This window comes from Periplaneta americana, chromosome 10 (genome assembly GCF_040183065.1).
Source record: "Periplaneta americana isolate PAMFEO1 chromosome 10, P.americana_PAMFEO1_priV1, whole genome shotgun sequence".
Taxonomy (NCBI): domain Eukaryota; kingdom Metazoa; phylum Arthropoda; class Insecta; order Blattodea; family Blattidae; genus Periplaneta; species Periplaneta americana.
The window spans coordinates 86089391-86103068 of NC_091126.1; the positions used below are offsets into that span (position 1 = coordinate 86089391).

Here is a 13678-nt window from a genome sequence, read left to right on the forward strand (position 1 = left end):
CAATGTAGAGGGTACAATCAAGCAACTTGCTGCAAAAGCCAGACTGCAAGGAACTCTAATTTCAACTCCTAAAGAACCGTATGATTGGTCAATATGCAATATACAGAGAATCATTGTGTCATTCACATTCATTGAAGAACATGAAGAAGTAATTACAAATCTAAATTCTCAAAGATTTGCCAGTCTCAAGACTGTTCCCGGAAAAAGAAGTGTTCACAGTGTGATTCCAGTTAATGGAAAGTTAGCAATAAAACCCTATTCTGCTTCACCAGAAGTACAGAAACTAGTTGAAATCAAATGTGTGATGCGCACAGTCATCAACATGGAGACGCATCTTGCAGTGACCAGCAGCAGTGATAGCACATGGTGCAGTGGCATACATAACCCTTTACATGGTGAGTTGTTTTAATTTATAACTTCCATATTTTTTAAGGTCACATTATGAAAATTTGACAGCCTAATAAAAATGCTCTGTAAATTGTCATTTATTTTTTTATGTGAATTGAAGTATTCGATTTTATGTAATGGCGTTTTTTAATATATTTTTAAATTTCTTTGAACACAATTTTCAGAGCTACACTGAATTATAGTATCTTAATAACCTCTTTTGTAAGCTATCTAACAATATCTTAAAAAAAAAAAAAAAAAAAAATTGTAATTATTCTTATGGTCAGAAAACAAATTGAAAATAGGCCTATGTGCTCAAATAAAAGTATTTCAACTGTCCATTACATTTAAACAGTAGCTGTTGCAAACATAATTTTGTACATGATTAATATATACGACATAAAAAGTTGAATGTACAATTTTTAACAAATTTGGAGATATTATGTTTTGCATCAGACTCTGGCTACTAGCAACAGGCATCTATAATGAACACCGATCAAAATATCCCTCATTTCTCGTGAAAAACAACAACTGAATAGACTACAGTGTACTATAGTGGACTTTATGTTGTCAGCAAACAGCTGGATACATTAAGAAGATTGATTGATGTTTTGCTTCACACTGTTTTGCATGGAATTACCCACCTTCCAATTAAAAAAAAATATATATATATATAACTGAAAATTTTTACCGAACAGTAAAGATAAATAAAAGTTTCTGCTTAATACTACATGAACTCATTTTACAAGTGGTTGTACACAAGGCATTATTAAACAAGAACAGGAGCTGAGAAATACTAATTCATAGTGCAACTATTTGTGGATTAGAAAGACGTGTTTGAAAGCAGCACAGACAACGAAATTTCTACCTTTGCAACAATTTTCAAAATGGGTTTAAGAGTCACACAAGCTTTTATTAAATGAATACCAGTGTTCACTCTTAAAGGTAAATAGGCTGGAGTATTACATTGACTATTCACCTCATTCTAGTGTCGAGATTGCAGGAACTCTACCTCCAATTTCTGAGTATTTACATCATCTACACAGAGGATACTTTAACTTCAATCCTCCTTTACTGAACTGAGACAGTCGAAAATGGCTGCACCCCTAACCTTCCAAAACAACTAGATGTGTGTGGCTCCAAATACTTTTGACGTGACCTCCATCCCCATGCTTGTCGGGTAAGGAAGAGTGATTTATGACTCTCAATAATATTTACTCTCCACCCCAAGCTCTTTTATATTTAAACAGGTCACGAAAACCGTTGTTAAAACTCTAGATACTATCTGGTTTTTACCACATGCTATGAAGGTAACAAAAATTTACATTAGGATTCCATACAAAGGGAAACAAAAAAACCATGCTGTATGACTATAACTCATATTGTTTTTTTTATAAATAAGTTGGAATTTTGAAGCATTACAATGCAATTATGAGAATATGTACTTACATATTTATCAAATCCTTTTCATCAATTTTTTCGAGACTATCATTGCTCGCAAAAAACTTGTGAAAATGACTTCTTATCACCAATGTGACAATCAGATTATCAGTTGGAAGGCCACTTAGGCTTCCAACATTTTCTACGAGATCTGTGATATAACCACCCTTCTTTGGCACAATGACTGTGTAATGTGTTGGCTTCTGAGAAGGATCAAAATGAAAAAGGAGCACCTGCAGACAAAAAGAAAAGACATATGAGTGTAATAATTCTATATGTATATAACTAGGGAACGGATTTCTAGTTCCATATCTATTTTGTTTGCTGTCCTAGATGTATTTTATTCAGATATCTCTACATTTCATGTACACAGGATGACACTATTAAAATTCTATAGGACCTAAAACACTTACAGTCAATGAATCATAATCTCCTATAAATTAATAAAAATTATGTTTGTGCCTGAAAAGCGACTTTTTAGTATTTTACGTATAATTAAAATAAAAATACTGGTACTAATATTGAAAAATTGTCTAAAAAAACTACAAAAAATTCTATTTAAAACGTAAAAAATTTCTCTCAAACAAACACTGGCTTGGCAAGTTCGTCCCATATTGGTCTTAAAAGGGGGAGGTAAGAAGATTTTATCTAAGATTTCCTGGAACCGAAGTTCATTTGAAAAAGTTCACCCTAGCTTAAAAGAGGTGATATATTGTTCAGGTTAGGCAAGAACTTACAAATTAGTTCTATGCAAAATAAAACTGACCAATGAGCAATCAGTCTTTTTCACTGATAGAATTATTTGAGTCTTCATTTCAGTAGCACTCATTGTCAGCACCAAATCTTCGTGCATAAATTCTATGTAAAATGGAATATTTACTAAAATTAAAATTATAAAGTGTTAATTTTATATAAGACTCTGGGTTCTCTAAAAGCCATTTGTAAGTAAGTAATTTTATATAAACACTTAGAAGTCCTAAATTGGATTCTATAAAGTCCTAAATCTCTCATTTTAACACCTAGAAATCTGTTCCCTATACATATAACACACTCAGAATAGTAAAAATCTCTCACATAAGAATATGGACATATTGAAAATTCATCACCAAGTAGTTTGAGGATAGGCATAAGTGTGTTCAGAACAATGATTACTCAGACAATGAGAAAAAACTGTGACGCCAAATTAGGCAAACTTGAAATTAAAGATAAAACGTACAATGAAAGAATACATATTCAAATGTTAAACATAGAGAAATCAAAGTGTTATCACCGAAGATAAATTCAAGAGTATTCACCCCATGTCGACACATATCTTTGAACACACCCCTCAATAATCGAGTGGATCCCAATAGACCAGGCTCATGCTCAATGATTCAGATTGCTGTTTTTGGTTGCAAATGTTGTGAGGTTCGTTCCAACAAGCAGTTCATGTATCAGTTCATGTACGAACCATGGACAATCTTATGCGCATGCACTGTTTGGATATCTGCTATAGAATTGAAACAGAACTGGATGATGTTGGAATGCTTTTTCAGATTGTGTACTAAATCCAGAGATGCTATAACTGTTATCATCTTTGCCTCAGAACAGACTGCTTAATTATTATTATTTCACAGCTAATTGAAATTGCAGAATAGAATTTCGATAATTTTCTACAAAATGATAACAAAAAATATGGAAGGTAAGAATTCTGCTAATTCGATGTCGTGTACTGAGGGACTCTGTCATCTGAAAAGAAAAGATAGTTTTTTATTAATTATTAATTTATGTACTTCATTTATTATAATATTAATCAAAGTTGCATGTTGAAAATGTAATTAACTATTTTAATATCCAAATACTTTTCAATCTCTTTCTTTTTGACGAAAATTTAAATTAAACCTCTAGTTTTGTTATTCGTCCACACTGTCACTTTCCATTTTAACCTCACTGATGTGAACAGTCGATCATATCGTCGCCTGAATGCAAGAACTAGGTAACTTGATTTTTCATATTTTGTGACATCACCTATTTACTTATTTATTGCACTAAGGAATATGTCTCGTTTTCTTTTACCTATTTGTTACATTGGAAAATAAATGTCGCTGGTATCGTTCGATCAGTTACCTAGATCCTGGATTACATTTTGTGCGATTTTTGCTATGCTGTAAAAGAGATAACTAAAAAACGCAAATTTCGAGTTACCTAGTTCTTGCATTCAGGCGACGATATCTTTCCTCAGTATCCAGGCTACAGTGTTGAGTGTATGTGTAGTATGGATGAAGGATCTTGTCTAGCAAATGAAGTCACAAACACATGAGGAGCTACTTGCGCGCATCATGCCACTACAGAAATCAAAGATATGCAATTACGTAGCGCGACGAGTGCAGTTTACAAGCATGCAGCCAAGTGTATCGGCGACATTTTTGAAAATGTGTTGTAAACTCTCTAAGACTGTAAATTAAGATGTAAAATTGAACTGCATAGAATCAACTCGGTGGAAAGGGTGTGATCTGTAATAATTGTCGTGATAAGTTTGTAAGAATAATGTAATTTTCTAGTTAAAAATTGAAAAAGATGTTTGTACGAAGCAACTAATGAGTTCACAGCACATTTTTAGCTTCAGAATACTTGTCAATTAAAGAAATGATATTTCTGAAAGATTCACTCTCTATTTGCAATATTCTTACACCTTCAAACTAAAGAAAAATCGTATTTTACAAACAACTTCAAATTAGTGTAGACACTTGCGCTCAAAATATCTTCAGAAATAAGCTCTGTAAGTGGCGGTAAATCCTCGTGAATCACCCCATATACTGATTTTTTGAGAGAGAGAGAGAGAGAGAGAGAAATATCATTACATTACGAGAAAACATTCTCGACGTGGAGGAGGCTGCCTCAATCCCTACGACAAAATCTGTACTCAGCAGTGACAACATCTATGGTTTCCTTGCTTTCCTCAAGGCACATTTCAGTGACCTTCCAAAATATATAGAGTAGGCCTACTTGGAATCTTCGTCACTACAACTGAAAGATGTAATTGGTGTCATTGACTCACTTCTATAGAAACAAGTACCAGGATCCGTGGGTGAAGCCGTCACATTAAAACCAAAGAAAGTATTGGAGAGGAATCCAAGGTTTGAAAAAATGAAAAATGTGTGCTCCATTCTCCAGGTGAAAGCTTCAATTGACAGTTATCGTGGGTAGCTGCTGCAGTGGCAGCAATGAAATTTGCACCTATGATGTCATGTGCTGTCAAAAGAACCTTTTCGTCCTTCAAATGTAACTTATTTTGAGAGACAATAGAAAAAAACTTCTCAGTCGAGAATCTTGAAAAGTTTAATTGGTTATATATTGCAACCAGGAATAGTACCAGTAAATAATGTTGGTTTGTTTGTTTGTTTGTTTGTTTACTTTTTAAAAAATTTCTTGATCAAGTTTGAACAAATTTAATTAAAAAAGTGTGTGTGTGTGTGTGTGTGTGTGTGCGTGCGTGCGTGTGTGTGTGTGTGTGTGTGTGTGTGTGTGTGGTGTGTGTGTGTATATTTACTGTACCTTTCGTTCATTAAAAATTGAAATTTATGTAGTTATATCAAGGAAAATTAGTCTATATTAAATAAAATATTAACTGTTACAATAATTTATTCAAACTACAAATAATGTTAAAGGGGAATCTTATAAATTTTAATAAACAGTTTGGTTCTTGAAAAGGTCAGGTTTGTGGTCCATGTTGCCTTAATAAATATATATTTATTTTTAAGACTAAGTATGAGGATACATTTTTAACGATCTGGCAGTTTTTGCGATCCCTTTCACAGATTGGGCATAAAACCTAAAAAAACCTATTTCACCTATTCCAAAAACCTAAAATGGTCTTTTTAAAAACCTAAATATCCGGTCCCTAGTTATGACACAAATGTATGCAATATTGTGTTAATATTTCATTCTAAACAGTAGGTAATAATTATTTAGATTAGTGGCCCAATTTCACAACCATAATCACTTAATTATCGTACAAGAGTATGCCACATTTAAATGTGGATATTTCGGAATATTGAGGATCACTGTTGCAAATAATTATGAAATTATATAATTATTAAGTAATATTGCTTTAGATATTTTATGTTAAATTTTATCTGAAGATAATTTACTTATTGAGAGAGTAAAGTAGCCTACTTCCTAAACACTGCCTATTCAGTAGTGTACATCAGCGTTCCGCAACCGGTGTGCCTCCACAAGGTGAAACTTTAATTTATTGTTCTAAGAAATTAATTAAAATTAAATTCCTCTCTCTGCTGACACAATTAGCCACCCAGTTAGTGACATGGCCAATGACATCCAAGACATTATGAAGGATAAAATAAAGAGCAATCAGAAGTTCTCACTTCAGATCGACAAGTCCACCGATAATAGCGGCCATGCACAACTTCTTTCCTACATTCGCTAAATTGATGGGGATGTAATTGCAATAATTTTTGTGCAAACTGCCTGAGCGAGCAACCGGTGAAGAAATGTTTCGTACAACTAATGAATATGTGATCCATAATGAATGAACATCGGAGGATTGTATTAGTGTTTTAGAGATGGAGCCACTTCTATGGCAGGCCGAGTGAAAGAATTCATGGCTAAAGTACGTGAAATAGGCCTATAGCCTAACATACGGGTGACCATTGTATCATTCACCGCAAAGCCATTCTCTTGCCATCTCCTCTGAAAATTGTAAAAGTCGTGAACTTCAAATCGCTGTCCCTAAATATGCTGCTTTTTTCTGTTTTGTGTCAGGAAATGGAATCAGAGCACGCTACACTTCTCCTACATAAGGACATTGAAATTAGAACTTCTCAAAGTGCCTTTGGAAACATTGTGGTTGTCAATAAGGAGTGAATACCCAGCTATCTCTGACATGACAGTTAATATGTTATTGCCATTTTCAACTACATAATATATGTGTGTGAACTGGGCTCCTCGACGTTAACTGAAATTAAAACATTAAAGAGAGAGAGATTCAAATCCATTGAAGAAATTAGGCTTGCACTGTCAACGATTCTATTTCGGATCAGCTACTTATGTGCAGCTAAGCAGGCCCAAATATCACATTGAAAGTATGAGTAGAGTTATTTACTTTAATATTAGTAATAGAAATGTGTATTTTCTACAGTGAATTAAAGTCCATAAATTGTTAATAAATGCAAGAGTCGATTTTTTTTATAATAATAATAATAATAATAATAATAATAATAATAATAATAATAATAATAATAATAATAATGATGATAATGATAATAATAAAACTAATAATGACAATAATAATAATAATAATAATAATAATAATAATAATGTAGTTAATCTAAATAGTAATAATGTAGTGAAACTAAATTACCAATTTTATAGATATGAGCTATCTCTTCTTAGCCATCGATATACGGTCATTTGATTATTTATTTATTCATTCATTAATTCTCTGAATAGCGAAGTTATTATTTATTTCTTTATTACAGACTCAAGTTCGTCTGACGACAAGGTTATGTTCTCCATAGTTAGTCTTTTTATTTCCTATAAAATTAATGCACAAATAGGCATATTTATCTTTCTCACTGAAGCTTCTGTTCCTGATTTCTTTCTGGTTCATATTAGTCTAAATTTATTGCAAATTTTGACAAAATAAAAGTAATTTCTCACAACAGTCAAGCAGCTGATGTTCACTTTATATTCATTCACGTACTACTGGGTGTTCATTTCAAAGTGTGTCATGACATCACTGTTGTGAGTCAGCGATTTGAAGCAAGTTTCAGCTTTTATGTCAGAGAAGTTGCCTATTAATCAAGGCGTTCAATCTGAACTTGAGAACATGTACGGTATGACTTGAATGTCGTAGCAACAGATGGCAGTCTGTGTGCTAACATAACCTCTTTCGAACTGTGTTTTGCTTGGGCAAGTCGTACCCAGGGTATTTGTTATCATCGGTTGCATACGGTAACATTCCACAATATAAATCAAATGCTCCGTGTCCATGTTGACAGTCGAAGTTAATGTCAACAAATATTGTACGTAAGTAATCGTCTTAACCCTCTCCCCATATCCCGACAGTAAGAAAAAAAACTCACCCCAGTACGTGTTTCCAAACAGTTCACATTCCTTCCACTACTGGAGTTACCGTACGTATCAGTAAGTACTCTTCAGAATGAACACCGTACTTGCTAGGCAACTTCTCTGGCGCATAGGTAATACGCCTCTGCGGAAGTGTAGGAAGATTGAATTGTCTAGGCTCATCGGCTATCCATATGACACATGACATCATACAGCGAGCCATGACACACTTTGAACTGAACACGCAGTATTGCATCACTTGTGAAATCCAAAGATGCTTGGTTAACGATCCAATAACTAGTGTCCCATTAAATTCCTCTTCTGCAACTTGACAATCCACTAACATTAAAGGTCCACTAACTAATGGGGGAATACATTATTTATAGGTCTGTTTTCATGCAACCAGCATCAGGCGCATAACTGGATGCTGGAGATTGTGCGAATTTAGTCATCCAAGAGAAAAGTATCAATACATAATGGGGCAAAAATTATTATTAGTAGAATTTTGACAATAATGGCATTACATATTGAAGGACTGACAGAAACGATGAGTCACTTGCTGTTACAAGAGAGACACTAGAAATGCTTGTATTTTTCAGTTTTCTGTAACTCAGAGAATGAGTCGTTTGACATTAATTATCGATTTGTCATTTTCCTACAGTGAACCACATTCATTAGCATACTGCGTAAGCTGAACAATTTCATATTTAGTTAAGTTGAACTTACTTCCAAAGTACGTTCCTTTTTCGTTGGCAAAGGGAGTGACAGGTAGCAAAATGGATCAAAAGTAATTGAAACTTTGCTACAGTCTGGGCAAACCACTGTTGACTTCAACAACCCATGAAAAAAGTCCACAATAATGGAGTCATTTCTCTTCCTGTAGTTGTCCCATGCTTCTCTGGCCACCTCCTGAAACAAACCAAGTAAAACAACCTAATGAATATATAAATAAATGGTGATTGTAGTGTAACCGTAATACATTTCTAAAGCGAAAGGATAGTGAACAAATTTTTCCAAACCCGATATGGCAACACTAGACAAGTGTCTGTTTTGTAAGTATTTATTCAAATATGCGGTGATTGTTGAAATGAGTAACGGTTTCTAGACTATTAGGCTATGTTTTGTTTACTCTTGTTACTCGATTTAGTTACTTGAATGCTTTGGACACAGCAGCATTGTGAACTCAGACAAGAAGATAGTAATGTCAAAACGTGACTACAGAAATATAATTCTTTTATATTTTCTGACAAACTCTCTATGATCATGAATATTGTAATTAGGCAGACGCAGCGATATTTTAACATTAGTTTAGAAAAGTGCTGTTTTTAAACATTTTCCACTGCTTTTTCAGGGTGTTGCCATATGGAAATGCTGGGTCATATAGTGCATTTGGTTTTTTTGTTTTATTTTTATGAGATATACTGTTTCATATCCATTAGTTTTTATGCGCTTGTTCATGCAATTCAAAGTTGCGAGAAAGTGACTATTGTATTCGGGCAGTCTGTCTATCCATCCATGGATATGCATGTTACAACTCAGGAACTGTTATACATCAAGAGCTAATATTTAGCATACAAGAGTTTGAAGAAAATTTATCAACACATTCGGTTCCATATTTGATTAAATTTTGTCAAAAATTAAGGGTATTTTACTTGAAGATCCATCCTAAAATGCTTCGACCTTTTGCAATTTGCTCCAAAATATATATTGGTTGGAACAGCTATTTGTAACATATGCAATACACATGGTCTGCTGTGTCAAAATCATACTGCTTGTTATCGATTTTCTCAAACTTTATGTGAAAGCTCAAAACGGATTTCACTTTCGAAATTACGAACATAAGGGTACTTTGGAATAATGTATTTTGTGACAGGTGTAAATTTCACTGTTGTACGGTGTTATTTTCAATAAAACAACGAACATTCATTTTTTTGGTCCAACATGTACAATTACTTTATTCATTCTACCAAAACGTGAGAATAATTATTTTTATGATGAGTCATAGACTAAGAAATTATTGATGTGCTAGAATGAGCTAGCACCATTTAAATTACCACAAAATTTGTATTGTGTGCATGCGTGATTTTCATTGCTAATTATCACTATGTCATTGAAATATTAGCACAATGTAAGTTCAACTATTTAAGTATTTCATTAACATTTACCTGTGTTCTTCATTAAAGTTTTTTAGCTTTAGAAGTTTAGAAACAAAAATTGAAATAAAACAATTTGGTAGGTCTACTACGGGCAAACTTGACTCACAGAGTCAAAGGTTAACATAACTTTACCAACAACAGGGAGAAAATTAAACAGCAATTGTGTTTCATATTGTGAGGATAGGAATGTTTATGTTTTCCAAATCTCCTTACGGTAAAAGTGAATCACTGTGTAGAGTGGAAGTGAATCATTTTGGACATCTTAATGTTTTACCACGAACATTGTGTGACAGTTTCGCCTGTTAATAGACATGCATAAAAATATTAAAATGTAATTGTCCTTAGTTTTCTTACTGCACATGAAATAGAAAAGGTATTGTAATACTGCATAAATTAATTGTGAGCTTGTGGAAACATGTTTCGGCATTACTATAATAGTATTTTGCACAACATCCACTCTTCTTTCTATCTGGTTTGGTTTGTTCCAGGTCTAATAACGAAACACCTGTCCATTTATGAATAAAATGCTGTCTTGGACAATCCATTCAACAGAACTTCAGATAAAATAGTTTTATTTGTTAATGAATAAAATGCAGTATGTGTCTTTCATACAGCACCTATGCAACTTTTATATTATGTAACATTTCAAACTATTTTGAATAATAAGAGTTTATGCGGTTACATACTTAACTGTTTACCCAAATACAGTTTAAACTACTCTTTCTCTTAAGCTCTGCGTAAATATAATTAAAATTGTATACAGCATGTACACTCTTAGACAAAAAAATGACTGGACTCTTGAAGCGTAAATGTGTCTAAGTTCCGTTCGGCTGAGCGCCTGATACACAAGACTAAAATCAGAGTAGTAAGGACGAAACCAGCGAGATCCAAGAACATACTCTTATATTGGCAAACGACGGTTTGAACTGTGTGTGTGTCATAGCTCCGTGGTAAAACTCTGACTTCGTACGCAGAAAACTCGGGTTCGTATCCGCCTTCGTATAAGTATATATATATATATATATATATATATATATATATATATATATATATATATATATATATTTGTTTCGTTTTATTTTTTCTCTAGTTAGAAACAAATGATACATTTATTAACGTGCACAGGAGTTTGGATTAGTTTAAAAGTTAAACAAAAACATTCAGTAATGTCAGAGACTTCTTCCTAATTACCCTTGAATTAAAATAGATGCTCAGTACTTGGATCTTTTCCCTTCTCCATAAGGAGTATTGTTCAGTTACTAAAATTAGTTTTAGTAGTAGTAGTAGTAGTAGTGGTAGTAGTAGTAGTAGTAGTAGTAGTAGTAGTAGTAGTAGTAGTAGTAGTAGTAGTAGTAGTAGTAGTAGCAGTAATAATAATAATAATAATAATAATAATAATAATAATAATAATAATAATAGTCTAATAATAATATTGCAACAACCAGAATAATAACAATAATAATATTCATAGTATTACAAACACAATAATAATAATAATAATAATAATAATAATAATAATAATAATAATGTTAATAGTGTTGCAAAAAAGAGATGAATAATGTTAAAGACAAGACCAATGCGTTCCAGATATAGGCTACACTCGTAAATAGTGCCATTACATATCTGCTTTGTAATAGCTCCGTGGTAACAGCCTTGCTTCTTGTATAGGCGATTCAAGGTCGTGTACCCCGTAAGGACATCAGATGTTTATTTCTATATTGATGTGTAATTTATTCTGAGACATCTGGAACTTCTGAAAACATAATTCTGCGCACATGTAACTGCGCATATTAAATATGAAACAACCATTCTCTCTTGTCATCAGTGTTGCCAATTCAGCGGTTTTTCCGCTAGATCTAGCGTTTTTCAGTGTTAGTTTAACAGGTAAAATTATGAAATTTATATTGCTGATATAGGGACTTAGCGGGCATTTTTAGCACTCACAGCGGCAAAATAAACTAATTTTACATTGATAATATAGCAATTTAGCGTTTCTGCACGGTCTCATAGCGAGTTTTTAAGAATGGAGTTGGCAACACTGCTTGGCATTATCAGGAGTAACATGGCTGACAGAAGACATAGGCCAGATACGTGTAGGCAAGCTCTTCTTTCTCTTGTGAGGGAGGCCAGATTTTCTGCTACTGAATCAGGTAGGCGACTAGGAGTGCACGATTCCACAGCTAGAAGATGGGTGAGATTATCCAGAGAAGGAATTGAACATCGTCAAGCAGGTTCTGGTAGAATACGTATTTCAACTCCTGCACAGGACGCTGCTTTAGTTGCAGAAATAGAAGCGAACCCGCATCAATCTGCTTCTTCAATTAAAGTAAATGCCCATTTCCCTGGATCTTCTCACACTGTCATAAGGCATCTACAGGACATAGGACATTATCCAAGAGTGGCAGCAACGAAAGGGTGCATTACTGATGACCACAGATTATTCTGCCTTGCATTTGCAGAGAAAAATGTTAATTTCGATTGGAATAAGGTAATATTTTCAGACAAAGTTGCTTTTTCCTCTGACAATAATGGGCAGCAAATAGTCTACCATTCATGGGGATCCCAATACGATCCTACGCATGTGGCAACTCTCTTTCGCAGTGGCCATGTATCTGTTCCATGTTGGGGCTGGATGTCCAATGATGGCCTGGGTGTTCTATGGCAGCTCGACGGAAATCTTAATGCCCAACAATACAAGATCGTATTGGAAAATATTATGCTTCCCTCTGTATGGATGATATATCCTGATGATGATATCATATTCCAACAGGATAATCATCGTGTTCACACATGTGCCGAGGTCATGAGATGGTTTCCAGAGAGCCCATTATATCAGACTGATAGAATGGCCTACCTGTTCACCAGATCTAAATGTCCTAGAAAATGTGTGGTCGGAGGTGAAGAAAACTGTGAACGCGATCATAAATACAATGCCACGTCGACCGACCACAAAAGATGCACTCTGGAAAATTATCGAGGACGCTTGGGATCGTGTATCTTCACATCGACAGTACCTGAGATGCCTGATCGCATCCATACCCCATAGGATGCAGGTGATTATAGATGCGGAGGGATTACATACCCGGTATTGAATTTTTTTGTCTATTTTGATTTTTGTTTATTGGTCTCCGAGATGTATTTCTTTATTTTATTTATAAAAAGAAAAGGATTATGTTTGTTTATTCCAAACCGAGAAGGATTTCTTTTACTTAAGGTTTATTTTTGTTTATTTCTATCCGAGAAGGTTTCGGTTAGTCTCTTTAAATACAAGATACAAGGGAAAGGATTGCTATTACGTATCTAACTTGCCCTTTGTAAATATTTAACTTTCTGTTAAATATTTCACAATACTGGTTATTATCAGTATACAAGAAGAAAAAATGAGAATGAAAAAAAAAAAAAAAAACAAAGTATAGACTGAGATTCGAACTCGAAACCTTTCGAATACAAGACCACAATGCTACCGACTACGCTATGCGAGAGAGACGATGACTCTTCTCTTTAAGAAGCATGTTATACAATCATCATATAGTGGTGGCAGTGGCATGTTGGAAACATTTACGACAGAAGAAATTCATCCGCGTGTGTATCATGCTCTGACGAATGCACCCGAAGTCTTCTGAATCGGA

General features: G+C 33.9%; 1 protein-coding gene across 2 annotated transcripts in view; it reads right to left on the reverse strand.

Annotated features, from left to right (window-relative positions):
• Positions 1 to 13678, reverse strand: part of LOC138707856 (ubiquitin carboxyl-terminal hydrolase 15-like) — a 136535-nt gene that overhangs the window by 41188 nt on the left and 81669 nt on the right. For both annotated transcript variants that reach the window (XM_069837842.1, XM_069837841.1), the window contains exons 10-11: positions 8620 to 8802; positions 1837 to 2060 (exon numbers count right to left, since the gene is read on the reverse strand). In XM_069837842.1, coding sequence (XP_069693943.1) covers positions 1837 to 2060; positions 8620 to 8802 — 407 coding nt within the window. The remainder of the gene's footprint in view (positions 1 to 1836; positions 2061 to 8619; positions 8803 to 13678) is intronic.